This window comes from Spermophilus citellus, assembly GCF_964194105.1.
Source record: "Spermophilus citellus genome assembly, chromosome: 13".
NCBI lineage: Eukaryota > Metazoa > Chordata > Mammalia > Rodentia > Sciuridae > Spermophilus > Spermophilus citellus.
Window position 1 is genome coordinate 70,508,704 of NC_138193.1, and position 23,064 is coordinate 70,531,767.

The window sequence follows — 23,064 nt, forward strand, 5'->3', positions numbered from 1 at the left end:
AAGGAAAAAGAAGCAGGAAAGTAGTAGATTGAAGATTACCATCTACTTGGACAGTTCTGCTTATGAGAGTTTACTGATATAGAGTGTTACATGGTAAATCAGTAGAATTAATTGCCTTGGAAATATGTAGATTCATTAATTTTGACTCATGTTACTCAAAAGTAAATGTAAATGAGTTTTATCAGTGATGTCCTTAAATTGAGATAAAGCTTTTTTAAAAAAAATTCAGAATCTAATACAATTTAAAATTCTTCTTTGTGAGGGTGTATTTGAAGGTTCTTTATTCTGACATAGGTTATCTTCACAAAGTTAGGATATGGACAAAACATTATTGTTGTTTTATGCAAATAACATCTCTTATTCATAATTTCTTTTAAATATCCATGATGATAACCTTTAAAGTTTTGCTTCAAGACAAGAAACTAAAATCAGAAATGTATTCTTTTAATTTCTTTGAGCTGTTACATGCATGGTTATAACATTGTTTTTCTTGATATAACTTGCTTTTAACTGGAAAAATTATTTATTAAATACCCAAATCAGTATCATTCCTTGGCATAAGTGATTTTAGCAATTTTTGACACATTCTTAATATTTTTTATAAGAGTTTTATGGTTATACATAGTAGTTGGGTTTCATTCTTAATATTCTTAATTGTATTTTTCTAACATGATACACATTGAATATTTACTTTTCTTTAAGTGAATACATATTCTTAGTAGTAGGCTTTTAAAATAGCTAGTAAATATGTTGAAGAAAAATTTTTGAAACTTTCATATATATGAAGAATTATAGATAAAAGATTAATTCTAATTAACATCTATTGTGATGGCACCCATCAACCATGAAAAAATACTTTAAAGGATCTAGAATTGAATATCTTTAAAAAGCAATACACGTTAACTTTTCATAGTTATTTTTCATGGTTATTTGCTTTCTCACATTGTTATTTTTAAAAGGATGATTTTAAAAGTTGAATGCTTTCAAAAATATATTTCTCAGTAACTACTTATCTAAAATGTATTAGTAGTAATGTAGTCAAAGCCAATTTGTGAAGAAACTATCGTGATTATTTCTATACTCTGCAAAGATTCAGTGATTTCATCTGGTACCCATCCATCCTGTAGTCTGGTACATTCATCCCAGACCATTTGTAGCATATCATCAGTGTCTGTGGTTGTAATGGCAGTGTTCTTCATTTCCTCTCAAGGAAAAGATGGTATAAACAGAAGGTACATACTAGATGTGTATCTAAGATGAGTAATTTTAAAACATTCACTTCTTTTTGAATCATTCTGTGCCTTCAGGATGTGCATATATTCTTGGTAATAAAAGTTTGATAGTAGTCAGAGAAATAATGATTCACTAAGGAGAAGATTGCTTGTGTGAAATGATCATAAGACAGTATTTTTAGTAAGATAATTAGCTTTCTTAATTTTCAAGTCAGTTGGCATTTTTAGTTCCCCCAGAGAGAAATAACAAAAGGACAAAAAGTACACATTCTTGATCTTTTATTGAGGAATGCTATTTAATTTTCTAGCACCTCAACCTTCAGATTTTAAAATAATAAATATTAGAACAGTTCAACTTAGATAATTTTCTTTTGTGAGCATTAAGTCTATCTGGTATTATAATTTTAGCTGTTTAATCCATATCTTTTCTTTTCTCACGTTTGTATAGCACACGTACAGAAGAGTGTACACATAATTATAACTTGATTAATAATTATTATCTCATCAGCATTAGCCATACAATAACTATTGGGTATTATTTTACAGGAGACTTTGCAGCAATTGATTGTGATGTCATTGCCAAATGTCTTAATCATTGGTAAAAATCCCTTTTCTGGTAGGTATTGAAATTAATATAATGTGATGATAATGTCTTATTTTGTGTAATTCTATAATGTTTACCAGGTATTTGATTATTTACATTGACTCACTAGGTTTTTTACAACCCTGTAGAATTTCTGGTTTGTAGACAGAAAGCAAGCTTAGGGCTAGGCCTGGTAGCACACACTTGTAATCCTAGCAGCTTGGGAGGCTGGGGCAAGTTCAAAGCCAGCCTGAACCAACTTAGCAAGACCCTGTCTCTAGATAAAATATAAAAAGGGTGGGGATGTGGCTTAGTGGTTAAGTGCCTCTGGGTTCAATCCCCGGTACCAAAAGAAAAAAAAAGAAAGAAAGCTTAGAATATTTGTAAGTCACAGGTGAGACCAGACACACATTTAACACTAACTCCCATTTTTTTTCGAATATACCAAACTGATGCTTTTTGATGATGATTATGGCTTTTAGTGTGTCATTGTAAACAAATATAGAGGATGATCTAGTTATAAGCTTAAAGGTATATAACCTTACTTTGAAATAATTTCCAGTTTCCATTTATTTATCTATTGTCTATCCTTGCCAAATAGTTTGAAGCTAAGGTTTTACTGATGATATGTTTTAATGTACATAAAACTACTTCTGAATTGAAAGTTGAGAAGTAGTTTCTTAGGTTATTTAAATTTCTTCTTTGAAATTATTTACCCTTTGCCAGATTTTAAATGTTACATGTTGAGAATTTTTGTTTTTTTTTTTTTCTTGGTGCTGGGGATTGAAATTGGAGCCTCACATTTATTAAGCACACACTGTATCACAGAGTTATACCCTTAACCCTCAGGATTAGTTTTTTAATATTTGGGGAAATCAGTATCTACTTGTTTCCACAAAAAGTTTGATTCTTGCAGGCTCTGTGGTATCCAAATGAGTATATTTTCTTCAATCCCATCCCCACGGTCATCAAAATAAACCAAAATAAAAAACAAAATCAAGTAACTGTTGTTACAGAGAAAGCAATCAATTAATGGATTAGGAGTAAATTTCTTTAGTACTTAAATTAGGTGGATTAGGAGTATGGATAGTCTTTAGAGATACTCCAGGATATTTAATTATACACATTTTAAAAAGGGAAAAATTTTACATGTAGAATGATATTATTTTCTTTTTTTTACCATACAATTTACTTTTATTTTTTTAGTCATACATGGCAAGAATGATATTATTTTCATTCCATATTTATTTAGCAAGTCCCTATCAAGTTTTAGGGACAAGGAATATAAAGAAATGATCCATGTTCTGGAGGATCTTGTGGTTCAGTGAGAGAGAGCTTACTGAGAAATTGTATAATAATTAGTATGAAATAGAAAAAAGGCATATAAATATTAGATCCATTAATCATTCTTAATTAATGAAAGTTGGGGATCATTCATGATTGGATCAGGAAAGACTACACAGAAATGTGTTGGAGCTTTCCCTAGGAAGATAATTAGTTAGTCGTTCACACAGAAATGAGGAAGTAAGGGAAAAAAGGCAGAAGAATTAGCCAAAGTTAAGACAAAAGAGTGGGTATGCATCTATGTTTGAGAGAAACAGTGATTAGCATGGTTCAGTGTGGCTAGAAATTAAGTTGTTTCATAGAAAATAGGAGAAAATGTCTGAAATGAAGGCTATTATCACAGACAGTTTAACCTAATAGTGAAAATTTAGCCCAGAGATATAGATATATTTTAACAAAATCTTCACTGAATGCTATTGAATAGGGGTATTCTTGCCAGTTCTATTATAGACCATTAACTCTTATCTTGCTTGTCTTATTTATTTTAGCCTCACTGTAATAGAGAACTATAAAAGATATTTAAGGTTCTGACCCTTATGAGCCTACATAGTGGAAATCCATGTACATGTTATAGGTAGATAAGTCATAATGTATTTGTTTTTATAAGAACACTAAGAGGAGCCATATTGGCTGACTTTGTGGCATGTCCCTATATCTACATAATTTGGTAGGTTCTTAATTTGGTAGACTGATATAATTAATTATGGAAAAATAGTATTTTATAGTATATTTACTGTACAAAGCCTTGAAGCATACTTATCTATACTAATAATCCTCCACTATAGAGATCCTTGCCCATTTCTTCTTCTAGTACTACACTGCACATAGAGTTGCTTTTTTTGAATTGTTTGCTATATTTATAGAATAAGTCTTTTGGTCAATTTATTATAGAAGTGATTCTCCCATTATAAGAAAGAGAGTAGAAATAAAGCTGAATGTTGTACTTAGTTATTGTTTTTATTTCAGAGCAAGGCACAGAAGAAGTTAAAAAGCTGCTTTTACTCTTACTGGGGTGTGCAGTTCAGGTACGTTTAAATATTTCTTATATTCATTTTAAAACCTTTTTATGTTTTTTCAGGCTCTGCTTTCTCAAAGATTTAAGGATGGACCTTTGGTTTTCAAAGTGTGTGTTAGAAAATTTTAAATATCTGTATAAGGAGATTATATTAAAGAAAAATATATTATTTTAAAATGTAGTTATATATTATTATAGCTGTTTTTAATAATACATTCAGTTATTATTATTTTTAATAATACATTCAGTTATTATTATGCTCATTCTGAGGCTTTTAGTGGTCTTCTTCTAAAGATTTTTTTCCAGAAAGATATCTTTAAAAACTTATTCCCCAAATTTTTATGATTTATGTTTGCATTTGTGTGTGTTTTAGGAAAAGGGAAGGAGGAGTAATAATAAAAAGGAGGGGGTTGGAATTGTGGCTCAGTAGTAAAGTGCTTTCTAACATGTGTGCAGCACTGGGTTTGATCCTCATCACCACTTTAAAAAACAAATAAATAAATAATAAAGTAGATATTGTGTCGGTCTACGATTAACATGAGATTCATTTAAAAAATAATAAAAAGGATGACTTGGGAGGCTGAGGCAGGAGGACCACGAGTTCAAAGCCAGCCTCAGCAAAAGCAAGGTGCTAAAGCAACTCAATGAGACCCTCTGTCTAAATAAAATACAGAATAGGGCTGGGGATATGGCTCAATGGTCAAGTGCCCCTGAGTTCAATCCCTAGAACTCCCCTCCCCCCAAATAATAATAATAAAAAGGAGGCAGAATTTATGAAAAACATTTTAGGAGTCTGGGTTATTATTATATTGCCCTTCGATCAGTGATTATTCTAATAGTAATAGCTATGATTCATTGAATTCCTACTTTATGTTATACTTTACATAGGTTTTCTCATGTCTTTTCTTAAATAAAAAGATTAGGTAGCATGATATTTCAGTTAGAAGTTATCAAAATTAGGGCAATTCTCAAAGTCAAGGAAGGAGTTGTTAATAATTACAGTGGAGGGGCTGGGGTTGTAGCTCAGTGGTTGAGCACTTGCTTCTCATGTGTGAGGCACTGGGTTCAGTCCTCAGCACCACATAAATCAATCAATCAAAAGATATTGTATCCATCTTCAACTAAAAAATATATTAAAAAAATAATTATGGTGGAACTGCATGTGTCTAAGGTAAACTGAGATAATTATTTTAGATTTAGGTCATATTGCTAGCAGGCCAAAGAACTGAAATTCTGGTTTGATTTCTGAACCATTATATTGCAGTGAATTAATCAGCTTTTTTTCTTACATGAATGATTATAGTGTTACTTTAAACTATCTTGATTCTTTGTGAAATCAGGTTATTTGTAAACAAATGAATAGCTAAAATTATACATCCCAGAAAGCTGACTTTTAGAAGCTGACTGCCTAGCAGCTGTATTCTTTTAATTTGATATATAGTGATCATACTTATTTATGTGGTACAATATGACATATATATATATATATATATATATATATATATATATATATAAATGTAATGATCAGATTAGGGTAGTTGACATATCTGTCATCTCATTTATCTTTTTTGTGTGTGTGTGTTGGGGACGTTCAAAATCCTTTTTCCTAGTCGTTTGAAAAGCTCAAATTAATTGTTGTTTACTGTTGTTATCCTGCTGTGTTCTGGGACATTAGAAGTTACTCCTATACATTAGCCAAGTCAGGCTCTTCTGTTTCTGCCACTGGGTATTTCCTGAAGAAAAATTTCAAGAATTTTTATAGTTGAATGATTGTTGATATTTATGAATAGCAGAGTTGTGCAATAGATGTGTTTTTCCTACTTCTTTTATGTATGTACATATATGTGTGTGTATATATATACATATGTATATGTATATTTAGTTGTAGATGGGTAGAATTATTTTATTTATTTATTTTTATGTGGTGTGGAGGATTGAACACAGTGCCTCAAACATGCTAGGCAAGTACTCTACCACTGAGCCACAACCCCAGCCCCTTCTTATAACTTCTTAATGAATCATTGCTCCCAAATCAACTATCTCAGTATTAGATATTCCCTCTTAATGATGCACAGAACTAAATAAGACATAAAGCAAAATAATATTTATTTATTTTTTTAAAATATTTTTTTAAAGAGAGAGAATTTTTTTTAATACTTATTTTTTAGTTTTCGGTAGACACAGCATCTTGTTTGTATGTGGTGCTGAGGATCGAACCCAGGCCACACGCATGCCAGGCGAGTGCGCTACCACTTGAGCCACATCCCCAGTTCCACAAAATAATATTTAAATAGACTTGTCCTATCTTCTGAAATAGTTTAATGTTGTCATGTAATTAAAACAAGAGGGTATTCTAGTGATCTTAAGTATTCTCTTAATTTTTCTGTAAATATATGAGCTGCTATATTTATCTGCTTATAGATTCATATGACCCAGATTCATATAATGTGGAGATAAAAGGTGGGTGTTATTTCAAGGTCAGTGGAAAAGAGAGGAAGAATCTTTGGCTGGATTTAGATAAAAAACAAAATTGGAAATTATGTAAAAGAATAGTTATACAAATATGTGTGGGTATATAATAAGCAGGAAAATAAAAAAGTGATTTTGAGATGTTTTGAAAGAATAGGGCACTGTAGAGCTAAGTTTTAAGACTGAAGGGAGGAATTTATCAACTTTATTTTAACTTGAGAATAGTTTGAAAAGCTGGTAGACAAAATGTTAGAGGGCAACTTTAGGGGAAGTATGTGATTAGAGTTAGTGGATAGCAGTCAATAGTGCTATATGGAAGATGTCCAGGACCCATAGTAGTAAATTTATTTCAGAATAAAGAAAGAATAAATGTAGGCCAGTTTATTTTTTTACATCAAGAGATGATAAGTTTTGTCAACTATAGAAATGATAGAATAAATCTAACATAATTTTCTCGTGTACAAATATGAAAATACTCAGGTTAATTCCCACTATCCTGCCCACCCACAAGAATAAGGTCCTAATTAGAATGAGATATATTCCTTGCTTGTATAATTTTACCAGACAAAACAAAAAGAGAGTTTAGACTTAGGGAGACCATTGTTCTGAATTGTGTCAGCATTTAAGGTTTTTATGTAAATGAGGAGATGAGAAGGTTGTCAGACATTGGTCTTTGATGTGATATGACCTTACCAAGAAACTTGGAAAACAGTCTTAGTATATACTTTGTCTTTGTAGTCACAGAAAAAGATTTTTTTTTTGAAAGCCCATGAGACTTACATCTATTGCAGTGCTAGAATTGCAAATCTACCAAGAAAGGAGAAAGATCCAATTTTGAAAAATAATGGTTTATTCTGTATTTTAGCAATGCCAGTGACCTGATTTATTTATTTATTTTTAATGCTAACAATGTAACAGGTGCTGTAGTAAAAGAAAGGCATAGCTCTTGTAGAAAACATAGAAAGTTCATAGAGTTTAAATTTTAGAGGCAGACAGACCAAACAATAACAGTAAGAGGTGATAATTACCATAATGCAAAATATATATTGTTGCATAGAGGAAGTATTTTCTTAAGTCTGTTTGTAGTGTCAGGGAAGGCCTTTGATGAGGTAATATCTGAAATAAGGGAAAAGATGTTGAGCCTATAGCTTGTTCAGAGAACATAAAGTATGGTTTGAATGTAGCAAAAGAGAAGCAAGCCAAGTGATTAGACTGGAAAATTGACAAGAATTTGGTCATGAAGGACTGGATTTGCCACATTGAGTTTAGATTTCATCCTATAGGCATTTTGGAGCCACTAAGGCTAATAACATCAAATGTGTAATAATAATCAAAATCTCCTGTTTTCCTTCAACTATGACTATATGAATAGTAAGAATTCTTTGTTGATATTGAAGAGACAAAATGTACTTCAGGATAAGAAACTGTTGAGGAAAACAATCTGCCAAAAAAAGTATTGTTGGAATACTTTTTAGTATGTACTATTACAGGAAAAATGTGTTCATTCATTTAGTATTCAAACAGTTTAAAATCCTAATGTTTATAATGTGATATATAGTATAGTAGTAAGTGGCAAAAGTGTTTTCCTCATCCAGATCAATTTTATGTTATACATGTGATGCGTAGATAGAAGTAGCTAGATAAATCACTGAATTCAGTGAGCTGCAGAATTCAAAAGATGTTATATTTATAACAAAGAAAACAAAAGCAAACTTTGGAAAAAAATTTGCTTCTTTTGAAGAAAAAATTATGAAATTCTTAAGAGAGGAAGCAACGTTCAAAAGTTAAGTTACGAGTTGGGGTTGTGGCTCAGTGGTAGAGCACTTGTCTAGCACGTGTGAGGCACGGTTTGATCCCTAGCACCACATTAAAAAAAACTAAATAAACAAAATAAAGGTATTGTGTCCATCTACAATTAAAACTATTTTTTTAAGAAATTAAGTTAGCATTATTCAGTGATCTTACTTCATAAAATAAATTTGTAAATAAGATTTTTTATCATTGATTATACCTAAATAAAAGCCCCAGGAATAACTTTGAATGTGAAGAATAATACTAAGGGTAAGCCTTGGAATTTTTCATTATTGGATGGCTTTAGACCAGTCAAGTTCCTCTAGAATTTTTTTCAGTGGATAACACACGTCTCCTGAACCTTTTCTGAACATCACGTAGAATTTTTACAGATTTATGGTTCTTCACCATAGCCCTGATACAGTTGGGAGATTCCTAGGCAAAATCATTTTATATAGCAGGACAAAATTTTGCAGTGTTTGTTGTTTGGAAATTTCTTTAAGACCTTTAAGACCATGTAAAATTCACCCTTTTTCAGCAGAACTTAGATATTATATTATTGCTGGCTGTTTAGTTTCCAGAAATATTACTTATTTTGGTGTTTGGCCAGGTAGTGCTGAAAGTAACTGTAAAGTATGGTTGGAATAAAATTTTGACCTTTATATATTACTCTCAGAAGCAAATACATTTGTATTTGATTCTGAACTTGCTCAATTTTTTTAAAGAAAGAGAGAGAATTTTTTAAAATATTTATTTTTCAGTTTTTCAGTGGACACAACATCTTTATTTTATTTTTATGTGGTGCTAAGTATCGAACCCAGCACCCCGCGCATGCCAGGCGAGCACATTACCACTTGAGCCACATCCCTAGCCCTGAATTTGCTCAATTTGAGAGCTACAATCTGCCATTCACCCATTAGTTATTTGTAAAGCATTTTAAAAGTTAACATTTTATAGAAGGGAGTTCAGGGGAATAAGGAAGGGAATATAGAGGGGAAGAGAGGAGAGGGACAGGAAAAGAGAGGAACTGTGGAATGAAATTGACCAAATTATGCTATGTGCATTTATGACTATACCACGGTGAATTTTACCTTTATATTTGTAAAGCACCATTTGAAAAAAAAAAAATGAATAGGGCACTTTTGCTCCTCCCTGGTACACACTGTTTTGGGAATTCCGAGTCTTTCATCCTCCTTTTTAATATAATTCCTACTCACTCTTGCAGTAGAGTTGAAGAAGGGAACAGTGGGAGGGAAAGAGGAAGTACTGGGGGTTGAAATGGAGCAAATTATAGTTCACTCATGTGTGATTATGTCAAAATGAATCCCAATATTATTTATAACTAAAATATTTTTAAAATTTGCCTTTTAGAACTTTAATATATATATATATTTAGTTGTTGATGGACTTTTATTTTGTTTATTTATTTATATGTGGTGTTGAGAATTGAAACCATTGCCTCACACATGCCAAGCAAGCATTCTACCACTGAGCCACAACCCAACCCCAGCCCCTGGAACTTTTATCATCATATTATTTTAGGGGTCATATAACTTCTGTCCTAGGCATTTCTTTTTCTAAGAATGTATAAAATAGCAAATATAAAAACAATTTTCTCTGATTTTTTATTTTAGTTTTTGTTAATTTTAAATTGTGACAGAATATACATATAATATACATATAATAGAATATAAATGAAATTTACCATTGTAACTCCTTTTGAGTATATACTTCACCAGTATCTAAATTGTTAGGCTTTCATATTGTTATATAATCATCACTATCATCCATTTCTCATTTTCTGAAAGAGCACTTCCCTGTTAAACAATAACTTAACACTCATTTGCCCCCACCCCTTGTCAGTCACCGTTTCATTTTGTATTAACTTGGTTACTCTAGATACCTCACTTAATGGAATCATATAGTATTTGTCCTTTTGTGTTTGGCTGTTTTCCTTAGCCATGGATAAAACTTTTATCAAGTTTTATCCTTTTATCCATGTTATAGTGTTTTTCATTTTCTTTCTTTTTAAGGCTGAATAGTATGCCACTATATGTGTATACCCCTTTCTGTGTCAGTGGACACTTGGATTGCTTTTAGTTTTTGGCTGTTGGAAATAATAGCCGTGAACATGTGTATATAAATATCTGTTTGAGTCCCTGCTTTTGTTCTTTAGTGTATCTACCCAAAATTGGAATTGCTGGATCATATGGTAATTCTGGTTTTTTGTAGGAATTGTCATACTGTTTTCCATAGTGGTTGGTATTTTACATTCCTACCAGCAGTACTCAGGAATCTAATTTTCTCACATTAGCATCAGCATTTGTTGTTTTTATTTGATAATGATTATCCTTTAAGGAGGGAATTTTAATTTTTCTATTTTTATTATGTGTGGCTTATTTTGGTCTTTGATAGGACTTTAACTTGTTTAGAACTATGGTTTTATTAGTGTTCTTATAAGATTTTATTATTCTTTGTTTTATTGTTTTCTTGTTCAGTAACTTGTTGGGTGTGCCCTTTTCCTCTATTTTAATTTTTCCATATAAGCCTGTCTCTTTTTAAGATGAGAAATCACCAAGTACCAAGTGAAAACCATGAGGAATGTAAGGAATAACATATTAAGAACTTAAGCTATCTGGTGGCAGATGTACAACTTTAAGGTCCATGCAGTTTTCCTTCTCATGCAAATAACTTTTTCTCCTTTCCCTCCATATCCCAGTTTCCATATCCTAAGAATATTATGGTAATCTGCTAGCTTAGAAATCTAGTTACTATAACACAATTAAAAGTAATTTTATGCCCATGACAGTTTGAGAACTATATGTAAAGATAAGAGAACTTATTTTTAAATGAAAAAAAAGATATGTTGATTATTGTTTAGTCTTCATAGTCTTTTTAAAGTGTGCAATAAAAATTATTTATATATCTTTTTTAATGCCAAACTTTTTTATGCTCTGGAGCTATAGTAGCCACTAAATTTTCAATTGCACTAGCTACATTTCAAGTACTCACTAGCAACATGTAGGTAGTGACTACCATGTTCAACAGTGCTGATACAGAATGTTTGATTTGAAGTTATCCAACTTTAAATTTTAAATCTTATTCTCATTTTCATCTTGACATTCTTATTCTTTTCTATCCTTTAAGGACCTGTGAAATTTACAAAGAAAGCCTAGCTATTTATGAAACATTCAGAATTTTTAAAATTGTTAATGTTTAAATTATGTTGAGATTTAGTAGAACTTCGTGTATTTTAAGGATAAAGAGAATTTTTATCGTGTATATTAAAAATGTGCTAAAGGGTGAGTTTCTTAAAGTAATATGAGTGAAGAAACAGTGGCTCTGGGGCTTAGAAAAGGGAAGTGTATCTGTTTTGTTTAAAGGCGGAAAAATACAAGACAGTTGAATTGGGGACTTTATGGTAAATTAGAAGTCATAACTTTTTAAAAATATTTTTAGTTGTATATGGACACAATATCTTTATTTTTATTTATTTATTTTTATGTGGTGCTAAGGATCGAACCCAGGGCCTCATGCGTGGGAGGCAAGTACTCTACCAGTGAGCTGTAACCCCAGCCCTGAGTCATAACTTTTTATAATAACACTGCCATTTTATTTTCTGATTAGTTCAGAAATTATGCATAGATAGAGGCATTAAATTAAAAACTTGTGATTACTTTGCCTAGTAAGCTAGTTGTTTACTAGACCAAAAAAATTAGTATTTTTAAACTCCAAATTATCTTCTCTTTCTCTCCAAGACTCTGACATCCTATTCATATCTAGTAGTTTTACATTTCTGGTAATTGTTTTAAATATTATGTTATCCTTATAATTTTGTTTTCATAAAATGTTGAACTTTGTACACTGGATGGCAGTATGTTCGAATTGTAAAGCAACAGAAATTGAATATTACAATTTGAAAAAAAATTGACATATAGAGTATAAATTTGGGCTTTGTAAGTTTCTTAATGATCAAAGAGCCAGTTTCTCCTTTTGTGAGTGTATTGTCTTTACTGGTAGTTCAGTAATTGGCCCTGGAGATTCATCTAAGCTAGGCAAGGCAATACTGTCTATTTTGTATGCACTTCTCATTTGGTAGCTGCAAGAATACAATTATACTAGCAGTTGGATTACAATATAAGAGATGTAGACAGAGGCAGAGATTAAGATGCACGTTAAATATTATTTAACTATTACTGGAAGGAAAAATTAAGTTTGTATTTTAATATTTTATTTTTTATAAAGCTTTAAAAAAAGTTACACAATAAAGAATTGTCACCTTTATTCCATTTGATTACATGTGCATTTATATATACATAGTTAAATTTTGCCCTTGGTAACTCTATATTATGTTAGAAACACCAAATATTTATTATATTACCTTATAAATGTTGAACTGGGCCACAAAAAGTGATTTTCTTTTTATTAAAATTGATAGCATGAAGATGTGAGAATGAATTGTAAGCCTGAAGTAAAAATTGCTTAAAATTTTTTTTTCCCCAAGAAGAAAGACTGTGTTGTTTGGTGATAGCCAGGGACTGACTGAGCATTTTGGCTGTATTCCGAATTCTGCCACTGACTCACTGTGTTTTTTGGCAAGTAACTTATCCTCCCTGAAACAAGTTCTTGATTCTTTACTTCTCTGTTTGTAAAGTTAGCATAATAATATTGTGCTGACCTCAAATAGGTTGTGTAATGGTTTCCCACTTTAGAACTTGCCAGCATAGTATGAATTTTCAGTGCATTGCTTTTTTAAATAAATATTTCCTAATTGTTATCTCTGTATTAGGTAAGTGTATTAGACACTTTAAGTGTAAAATAAATCCCCACTGTACTATTCAAAACATAGCTAAGCCTGATGAGGTTTCAGATATATACAACATTTTAAGGATGATACCCTGCATTGTATAAATGATTATTTTATTCCTTTATTTTAGTGTCAGAAAAAAGAAGAATTTATTGAAAGAATTCAAGGTTTAGATTTTGATACAAAAGCAGCAGTTGCCGCACATATTCAAGAGGTAATGACCTATATATAAATTTGTATGTACTTTTTATGAAGCTTTTGATATATTTATTTATATATCTCCTGAAATACTTAGTCATAAGGTGGTGAACAAGATTGAGATAAAATATAAATGAATTCTACTTTTATGCAGATAATTTCTTTTTTGAAGAGATAGTCCTCAAGGGCATCATCATATAACATGGCATGGTGCTAACTACAAATGTATTGTTGCCTTTGTCTGTGAGGACTTAGGGATAAACTGTTATTTGAGGAATGAAGTGTATGACTTTGTTAGCACAGAATGAATTGTATAGTAGTAAAGGAAAGCAGCAAAAAGTAGAACCCTGATTGTAATTCAAAATATCAATACAATGATATTTTGTAACATTGATATAAAAATTTAAATCTAGAGTATAAAGTGCAGTGTCAAATAAATAAAGTTAATATGATTGTTAATAAATATTATTTTAAAAATGCTTTTTCTGACTCTTATCTACTCATGGGCTTTTAATCTTACAAAAACTTTTAAAATCAGAATATATTAATTTTGCATGTTAATTGGAAAAGGGGAAGGAGAGAATTTTGAAGACTGAGAATTGGTAGTGTTTGAAATATTCTCTATTTCGATGACTTTGTGTTTCATATCTAATCTTTTATGTTAGTTAACATCCATAGAGCCCAGATTTCTTTACAGTAACATTATGTTCAGTAGTAAGTTTATTAGTACTTGACAAAATGAAGTTTTATTTGTAGTTCCCCTTTATATATATGTTGTGCTACCTTTGTGGGGTTTTTTTCATTTCACATAAATGTTAAGTATTAAAAGTTACTGAATTTGCAACCATCCTTGAAAGTGTTATTTTTCTATTTGTTGTGGAAGTTAAAACAAAATACCAGATTCATGGTAAGAAATGGAAAGCAAGAAATAAATATTTTCTTTTCTTTTTTTTATAGAGAGAGAGAGAGAGAGAATTTTAATATTTATTTTTTAGTTTTCGGCGGACACAACATCTTTGTTTGTATGTGGTGCTGAGGATTGAACCCCGGCCGCATGCATGCCAGGCGAGCACACTACCGCTTGAGCCCCAGCCCTTTATTTTTCATCTTTTAAATATCTTTTTTTTTTTGAAAATAATTTTTTAATTGCCAATGGACCTTTACTTTATTTATTTATATGCAGTGCTGAGAATCGAACCCAGTGCCTCGCACATGCTAGGCAAGCGCTCTACCACTGAGCCACAACCCCAGCCCTTAAATATCTTTATATTGAGAGTCTTTTCTCTATGATTCTGTGACCATGCCATCTTGAGAATCTACAAAGACTTTTCAAGTATAAGAATGCAGTAACATACCCTATAAATTAAAAAAAAATTGCTTTTGAATTCAAGTGTAATAAATTTAAAGTCTTTTTTTATATTTACTTTTCAGTTATAGGTGTACACAATATCTTTTTATTTTATTTTTATGTGGTGCTTAGGATTGAACCCAGTGTCTCACGCATGCTAGGCAAGTGCTTTACCTCTCAGCCACAACCCCAGCCCCCAATTTAAAGTCTTATCTGAAGAAAAGTACAATAGATTTTGTTATAGCAGTGTCCATTATGTCAATTTTAGCTTCCCATAGGAATGCTGTGAATTAAATTTTATTTTTTTCATTCATTAGAAAATGAATATTAATTCATTTGAAGACTACATTTAGTATAAAATAATTTCAGTTGTGTTTTCATTCATTTTCAAGTGTACCTTTAGAGTCATCATATTGGCTTTTTATTTTATGGCATAATATTTGAGCTAATATTGTGCTAGTACAAAATATAATAAATATTTAAATGTAAGCCTGTTTTTGTTTATTTATTTTGCTTGTCCTTCTAAAGGTAACACATAATCAGGAAAATGTGTTTGATCTGCAATGGATGGAAGCAACAGATATGTCTCAGGAAGATATAGAACCACTCTTGAAAAATATGGCATTGCATCTAAAAAGACTTATAGATGAAAGAGATGAACATTCAGAGGTTTGTAAATTTCAATGTATTATTAAAGTTTTCTTTCTAAGAACAGAAACTAGTATCTTCAGAAGTTTTCTAGAATTGATACTCTATTTCTTAAGAGAGGGTAATAAAATATGGTCATCCATTGGCATCCATTGGGATTGTTTCCAGGACCACAGAGCATTTCAAGTTCTGTGAATGTTCAAGTCTCTTATATAAAATAATTCAGTGTTTGCATATAACCTACACATAACCCAACACATCCTCTTGTATACTTTAAATCATCTCTATATTACTTGTAATTAATACAGTGTAAATAGTTGTTATACTGTGCTGTTTAGGGAATAATAACAAGAAAAAGTCTGCACATACTCAGTACAAACATTTTTCTTTCCTGAATATTTTCCATCCACATTTGGTTGAATCTGCAGATGTGGAACCCACATGATGGGCCAACTGTTGTGTGTGTGTGTGTGTGTGTGTGTGTGTGTGTGTGTGTGAGAGAGAGAGAGAGAGAGAGAGAGTATGTGAGAGAGACCGCAAGTGTGTGTATGTGTATCTGAAATACAGAAACCAGAAAGGAAATGTAAGAACCTCAAATTGTTAGTTAATGAATTGCAGTTAAGTTTTCTTTTCTCCTTTCCTTTTAAATTAGTATTATTCTGATTTTTTTCCTGTGTGTTTTTCAAATCGTCCTCACAGCTCTGGCAACAGTACAGAAGTGTGAAACTGAAAATATAGTTGATGTAAGTGGAAAAATCATTGCCTTGAAGCATAAGAATTTGCTTAAGGTTAATTTCTTAGTTTTATTGCCACATTTTGAAGTTGGAAGAATAAGTATTAATAAAAGGAGAAAAACAGGTGTTCTGAATAAAAATGTCCCACAAAGATTTCAAATTTTTGTAGTCAATATTATGAAGTATGATTTTTTAAAAAAATAATTATTGTAAGCTCCTTTAAAGCAGAACTTTGCTTTTTAAAAAGAGTAATATTACACTGAACTTTTTGTCTGCACTCTCTGAAAGCAAGTTGAAATTTTGGAGCCCTCTAAACTTTAGTGCATATGCAGTGGTGAATAATATTTTCTTATAGCAGACACAAATACTTTTCCATTCAGGAGAATGTATAGCTGTGTTTAGTTGTTCCATATACATGTGACAGACAGTTTTGAGCTTATTTATAGAGAATTTATGTGATTACTCTTGGGACTAATGAAAGACTACATAGAGGAAATTCCTAAGTAATTTTTTTTCTAAACAAAATTTTCATGCCCCTATAAAAGTATTTTCATTTCTGATGAGAATTTTCAATTTTTTAAACATTAAAAGAGTAGAAAACATCTGTAGTGTATATCAAGTTTATCCTAACATACTTAGATCATTCATTTTTTATCTGATTTTTTAACCATAGGCTTTATCTTCTTTCAGTTTTAATGTCTTTTTACTGCTTTATCCATTATCTAAAACATTCCTCCATTTGTATTTCAAGTTTTTAAAGGTGTTTCAATATGGTGCTCCTAAATAACTTTTAAAAATTCATACTGTGGTTTCATATGATATGGACATGTATAAATTTCTTTATCTCGTTTACCTTAAGTGATTAATATAGGTTGAACAAAAGTACTTGTCATTATGTGACTTTGTGGCAAATCTAAAAGGAAGATGAAACACTACATGAAGTGATTGTGTGGAAAACCTTTTAGAATATACCATCCTGCCCGATTAAGCATTTTTGTTGAATTACTTTTTCTAACAAGGAAAATAAAAAGCAGCTGTACTACTGTCTCAGGTAGTTGGGGAACCAGTTGCTAGCTGGTTTAAATACATTTCTATGGAGATTTTTCCCCCCCAATTGGAGCCACCAATAGACAAATTAGAAAAGGCCATTGAAAATAATTGTGAAAAATATTAGACAAATGTAAAATATATAATAGTATATAAATATAATAATTCTGTATCTAAATATAAATAAACTATATCCTTATTTTTTTGAGAGAGTTATTCTTGATAAATTGCCCAGGCTGGCCCTAAACTTGTGATGCTCCTGCCTCATCTTCCTAAGTAACTGGGATTATAGGCATGCATCATTGTGCCCATCCCCAAAACAAGTTCTTATCTATGTTTTACTCTTAAAGTTTAATGTTTTGATTCATTTTTGTCATAATTGTCTAAAAAGTATATTTGATCACCCTATTTTAAATTTGCTTTTTACTTTGTAATACTTAAAATTTTAAATTTTACTTTTTTATTCTTGTTTGTTTTTTGTTTTATGGTGCTGGGGATTGAACCCAGGTCCTTATGCATGCAAGACAAGTATGAGTTATATCCCCAGCCCAACTTTTTTATTCTTGAAATTTAAAAAAAAATTTTTTTTTGTAGTTGTAGATGGTATTTTATTTGTTTCATTTTTATGTGGTGCTAAAAATCAAACCCAGTGCCTCACAGGTGCTAGGCAAGCACTCTGCCACTGAGCTACAGCCTCAGCCCCTACTTTTTTATTCTTAATGCTAAGGAACAGTTCTTCTACTGTGTACCCAGTAGGAGACTTGAATTAATTTAGTATCTCTTTACTGTCATTGTTTCTTTTATGCCAGACTTTGTACTGCAAGTCTTAATACATACTGTCTTATTAAATCTGCACAATAACCATGTTTTATAAAGATGAAGATACTCATCCTCTGAGAAGTTAAGTAACTTCCCAGGTCTGTCTAACTTAAATGCTTGTTTTCCTAACCATTAGAATACCTTTGTTTAAATCCACAATTGTGCTGAGAATATCTCTAATTCTTTCTCTTAATGATGAGTTCTGTAAGTAAAAATATTGGGTTACTTAAAATTTTTTTTCTTAGCATTGGTGTATTTTTTTAAAATATTTTCCTCTAGTTGTCAGTGGACCTCTATTTTATCTATTTGCGGTGCTGAGGATCGAACCCAGGGCCTCACACATGCCAGGCAAGCGCTACCAGTGAGCCACAGCCGCAGCAGCATTGATGTATTTTTTATGGTCATTCTTTTATATATTAATAAACACGGTTTTTTTTTTTCCAAAAATCTTGAAGATTGAACCAAGTGGCACTTACCTGCAAAACTTCATCCTCATCTTTTTCATATTTTAATTTGACACAGAATTTCATTAGATTGCTTAGGGTCTTGCTACATTATACAATTGTCCCTAAATTTGTGATCCTTCTGATTCAGACTCCCAAGTCAAATCATTGAGATTGGGAACAACAGAGTGTTATGCTGTTTGAAAAAGGATCAAAGGTTCTTAAATCTAATACAGAAGACTTTTAATAAAATAGTTAATGGTAATAAAAATTTAGAAGTGATAAGTAGCAAAAGTTTTATAGATCTAAATACTATAGGAATTTAAAGAAGGAATATTTATTTGCAGCTGCTAGTTGGAAGGATCAGGCAAAACTTATGAAAAATTAAGAGTTATACTTTAATGATATTTCCCATCAGATTGTTTTGAAAATGTATGAGAGGCCTTGAACTTATAAAGCTACCACCAATAAAGAAAAGTCAAAATCTCTAAATAATCTTTAATGGAAATAAACTCTTAGCACCAAGTTTCTTTCTCTCTTTATTTTCTTTTAAAATATATCTTGTAGCACATGATTCTTCTATGTTGTGTTCATTGATAATCTGAAAACTCTTGATATCTCCATTTCACCACCTATAAATGATATATTTGTCTTTTTTACTTTCCTTCAGTTTTATATTTTGTGAATAACTTAGTTGAATATTCTTGTTCATCTCTTTTTGTGCTTAGTACTATTCTAGAAAAGATGAAGTTTGTACATGAAAAGTGTGAATCTAGTGTATAATTAGGTACCAGTTTATTTGTGTATGAATCAAATACTTATTAAATACTATCCGCCAGGTACTGTTGTTACAAGTTAGGAAATATTAGCAAGATCAAAGATGATTGGGTTAGTAAGAAAATATAGAACTGAAAGTTGTCTCCAAGTCTGGGCCACTATGGAGATTAATGACACTATCCACAGAGACGGGAAAGTTGAGGTGGGCATACTGGGTAGGCGGACAGGGTTAGAGTAGTGTCAGTGAACATGTAAACTACCTTTCAAAAAGCAACAATAAAGAAATTTTTTTAAAAAATATTAAAAACCTGTATGTATATCTTTGAAGAACAAGGAGAAAAAAAAAAACAAGTGAAAAAGAAATTGAAAATGTTTAAGTAAAGGATATATTATTGGGAGCAAAAAACTACTTAGAAAGGGAGGTGTTAATCCCAGGTGGTTTTGTTTCATGGATAAATTGGAAAAGAGGTTATTTGTTGTAGATGATAATATTTTACAGTTGGAGACTTTTTTTAAAATATTTATTTATTTATGTATCTTTAATTTTAGGTGGAAACATTAGTTTGTTTTTATGTGGTGCTGAGGTTCGAACCCAGTGTCTCGCGTATGCTAGGCGTGCACTCTACCACTGAGCCACCACTCCAGCCCCTACAGTTGGAGACTTAAGTAGAGACAAAGGAAATATATTTATAATAGTCTTTTGGGGGAAATTTACCAGGATATCAAGATTTCAATAAAGGAATTGATGAATAATGGAAAGAGTTTCATTGGAAGTGGGTGGCAAAACTTATAGTAGGGTTGTATAATTTTTTCTTTTTTTCTTAGAGTTCTATACCTTAGAAAACTGATGGTAGATAAAGAAAATCGTGTTAGATTCAAACTTGAATTTTAATTTTTCCTATATGTATCATTGGTTGTATGACTTTGGTTGAGTTATTTGATTTATAGGAGTCTGTTTTCTTGTGTCTAAAATAGACAATACCTCTATTGCAGATTATAATATTGCATGAGATCTTGTTCAAGAATGCCCTAGCTAGGAATTCTATGAACATAAAGGAATGGTCCATCGCTAGACAGTGGTATGGTTGTACTAAAATGAAAACTGAGAGTGATAATTTAAGTGCCTAATTGTAGTTCCAAATTGAATAGGAACTCTAGAGTAGCTAGGAATAATCTGTTGGACAAGAGGGGAGGAGATTAGCTGGGCTCCTTGTCGCATGCCTGTAATCCCAGCAGCTCGGGAGGCTGAGACAGGAGGATCATGAGTTCAAAGCCAGCCTCCGCAAAGGTGAGGAGCTAAGCAACTCAATGAGACCCTGTCTCTAGATAAAATATAAACCAGGGATTTGGTTAAGGGGTTGAGTGTTCCTCAGTTCAATCCCCAGTACCCCTCCCCTGCAAAAAAAAGAGGGAAGGAATTTAGTAATCAGAGGTTCAAACAGGTATGGTGACTTAGGAACAGTGAGTAAAGGAGGCATGCCACAAAAGAATGATTGGTGCCTTTACTGGAGAAACCTGCATGTATTGAATATGGAGTGGATGTGGAGTTGTGGAGAGAAAAGGAACTGGTAAGTTACTTTCTGAGGTTTGTCATGTGTAGTAGAATTTGTAAAAGCAGTAATTGCAGACAGAAAGTTAAGACAGATCTTGATCAGGTGCTGAAATGTATCCCAGTGATAAATGACTTCTGGTTAAAACAAAAAAAAAAAAATAATGATTCAGTGGGGTGGATAAGAGCTGGTGATGAGAAATAAGGATGGTAGTTTCATTGTCTCATGCAGTAACTCCACCCGCTCTGTCTACAGTAGTAGCACATTTGAATTTGTGTAGAAGATAATTTGTTTGCCTGAGAAATTTCAAACAAAAACTAAGAAATTCGTTTAGAATAAGAGAAGTTACCAATAAAGAAAAGGAAAATTAGGAGAATGGAAGAACTGTAATTGGTTGTATGAGGTATATAAAGGTTAAACAGCCCTTGAAGTTTAGAAAAGGAAAAGTTGGTTTGTGCCTTGTGGAGGGTCTCTGGAGAAAGGAGTGAAGAAAGCATTGATGGGAGACAGATTAGAATTAGTATAGTATTATAGGAGAGAGAGCATATGATATGGAGTCAAGAGACTAGCTGTTACCTAGTTGTGTAACCATATCCAAATTAGTCTTTATGCTTTGGTTATTTTTACTACAGAAAAAAGAGATTAAACCTGTGAGGTCTTTTATTCCCTCCAGAATAAAATTCTAGAGCAGTATTGTCCAATTCTGTCATTATGGCTGTATTGTATTTCCAGTACAATAATCACTAGCCACCTGTGGCTGTTGTGTACTTGGAATGTGGCTAGTGTGATTAAACAGCTGAATTTTTAACTTTTTACATATTTAATTAAATAGCCACTATGCTACTGGCTAGTATATTAGACAGCACAGTTCTAGACAAATTATTCTAAGGTAAATTTCTTTCCTGTGTCAACAAGTTTTTTCAGGCCTTTCCAACATTTGCTGTCTGAATTATTGTAATTTTTTTTTTTTAAACTAGGGAAGCAAGAATGTACTAAATCTTCAAGTGTTACCTGCTAAATAGCTCATACATAAACTGTTTGTTGAATTTAACCTTTTCTTCTTCTTTATTATTTGTTCTTTTCAGTTATACATGACAGTAGAATGTATTTTGACATATCATACATACATGGAGAATAACTCCCTATTCTTGTGGTTGTACATTTTATGGAATTAAACCTTTAAAAATGCAGCTAAATATAACAGTCTTTTGACCAACGAATTTTTAAAAATATTATATTATAAATCTTAGACCCATTAAATAGTGTAAATATGTTTAGTTTGCTGATATGTAGAATAATAAAAGTGATTCTGTGTTTATTTCTCTAATTCTTAGACTATCATAGAGCTCTCTGAAGAGAGAGATGGTCTTCATTTTCTACCCCATGCCTCTTCATCTGCACAATCACCCTGTGGTTCTCCAGGCATGAAGCGAACAGAAAGTCGACAGCATCTGTCAGTGGAACTGGCAGATGCTAAGGCCAAAATAAGAAGGCTTAGGCAGGAACTGTAAGTTGCTGGTTTTCAAAGTTCATTGAATTTATACGGTGACCAAAACAATATTTTTAGGCTTACGGAATACAGATCAATGTCCCACCATTGCTAGTATTTGTCAAATTTTTCACTAGTATTTGTCAAAATGAGAAAAAATAGAGACTGGCATAAGGTTTTCCCAGTATTGGTTCTTACCAATTTAAAGGTTGCCTTTATTCTGGATTTTTTTTTCTTTCTATCTTTCTAGTGTTAAAATATCATTTATTTTATAAAATAGTGCCCTTCTTTGGAAAATTGGGGGATGCCTTAATTTTTAAAATTTTTTTATTCCTTAAAATCTAGAATTCTGGGAATCACTGATATAGATTAATAAATTCAGTTATTTTAAAATTAATGTTTTAAATTATTAGCATATAATAGTATAAAAACTATTTTTTTAAAGAGAGAGTGAGAGAGAGGAGAGAGAGAGAGAGAGAGAGAGAGAGAGAGAATTTTTAATATTTTTATTTTTTAGTTCTCGGCGGACACAACATCTTTGTTGGTATGTGGTACTGAGGATCGAACCCGGGCCGCACGCATGCCAGGCGAGCGCGCTACCGCTTGAGCCACATCCCCAGCCCTAAAAACAATTTTTGCGTGTATCGTCTGCATTACATAATTGAGATGCTTAAGTCATCTGTTTAGTAAATCAAATATTCTGATTTGGTTAGAGTTGATAACATTATATTTTTTCAGCTTTCTAAGATATTACAGGAAAATTGATATAA

General features: G+C 31.7%; 1 protein-coding gene across 11 annotated transcripts in view; it reads left to right on the plus strand.

Annotated features, from left to right (window-relative positions):
* The window catches only part of CCDC88A (coiled-coil domain containing 88A), a 220,116-nt gene that overhangs the window by 126,510 nt on the left and 70,542 nt on the right, over positions 1 to 23,064 (plus strand). For 10 of the 11 annotated variants that reach the window (XM_081265240.1, XM_081265244.1, XM_081265237.1 and 7 more), the window contains 5 exons: positions 1,779 to 1,848; positions 4,126 to 4,184; positions 13,372 to 13,455; positions 15,316 to 15,456; positions 22,140 to 22,312. In XM_081265240.1, the coding sequence (XP_081121366.1) occupies positions 1,779 to 1,848; positions 4,126 to 4,184; positions 13,372 to 13,455; positions 15,316 to 15,456; positions 22,140 to 22,312 (527 nt within the window). Of the gene's footprint in view, positions 1 to 1,778; positions 1,849 to 4,125; positions 4,185 to 12,938; positions 13,030 to 13,371; positions 13,456 to 15,315; positions 15,457 to 22,139; positions 22,313 to 23,064 lie in introns of those variants that run through there. The other variant, XM_081265238.1, reaches the window with a different exon arrangement.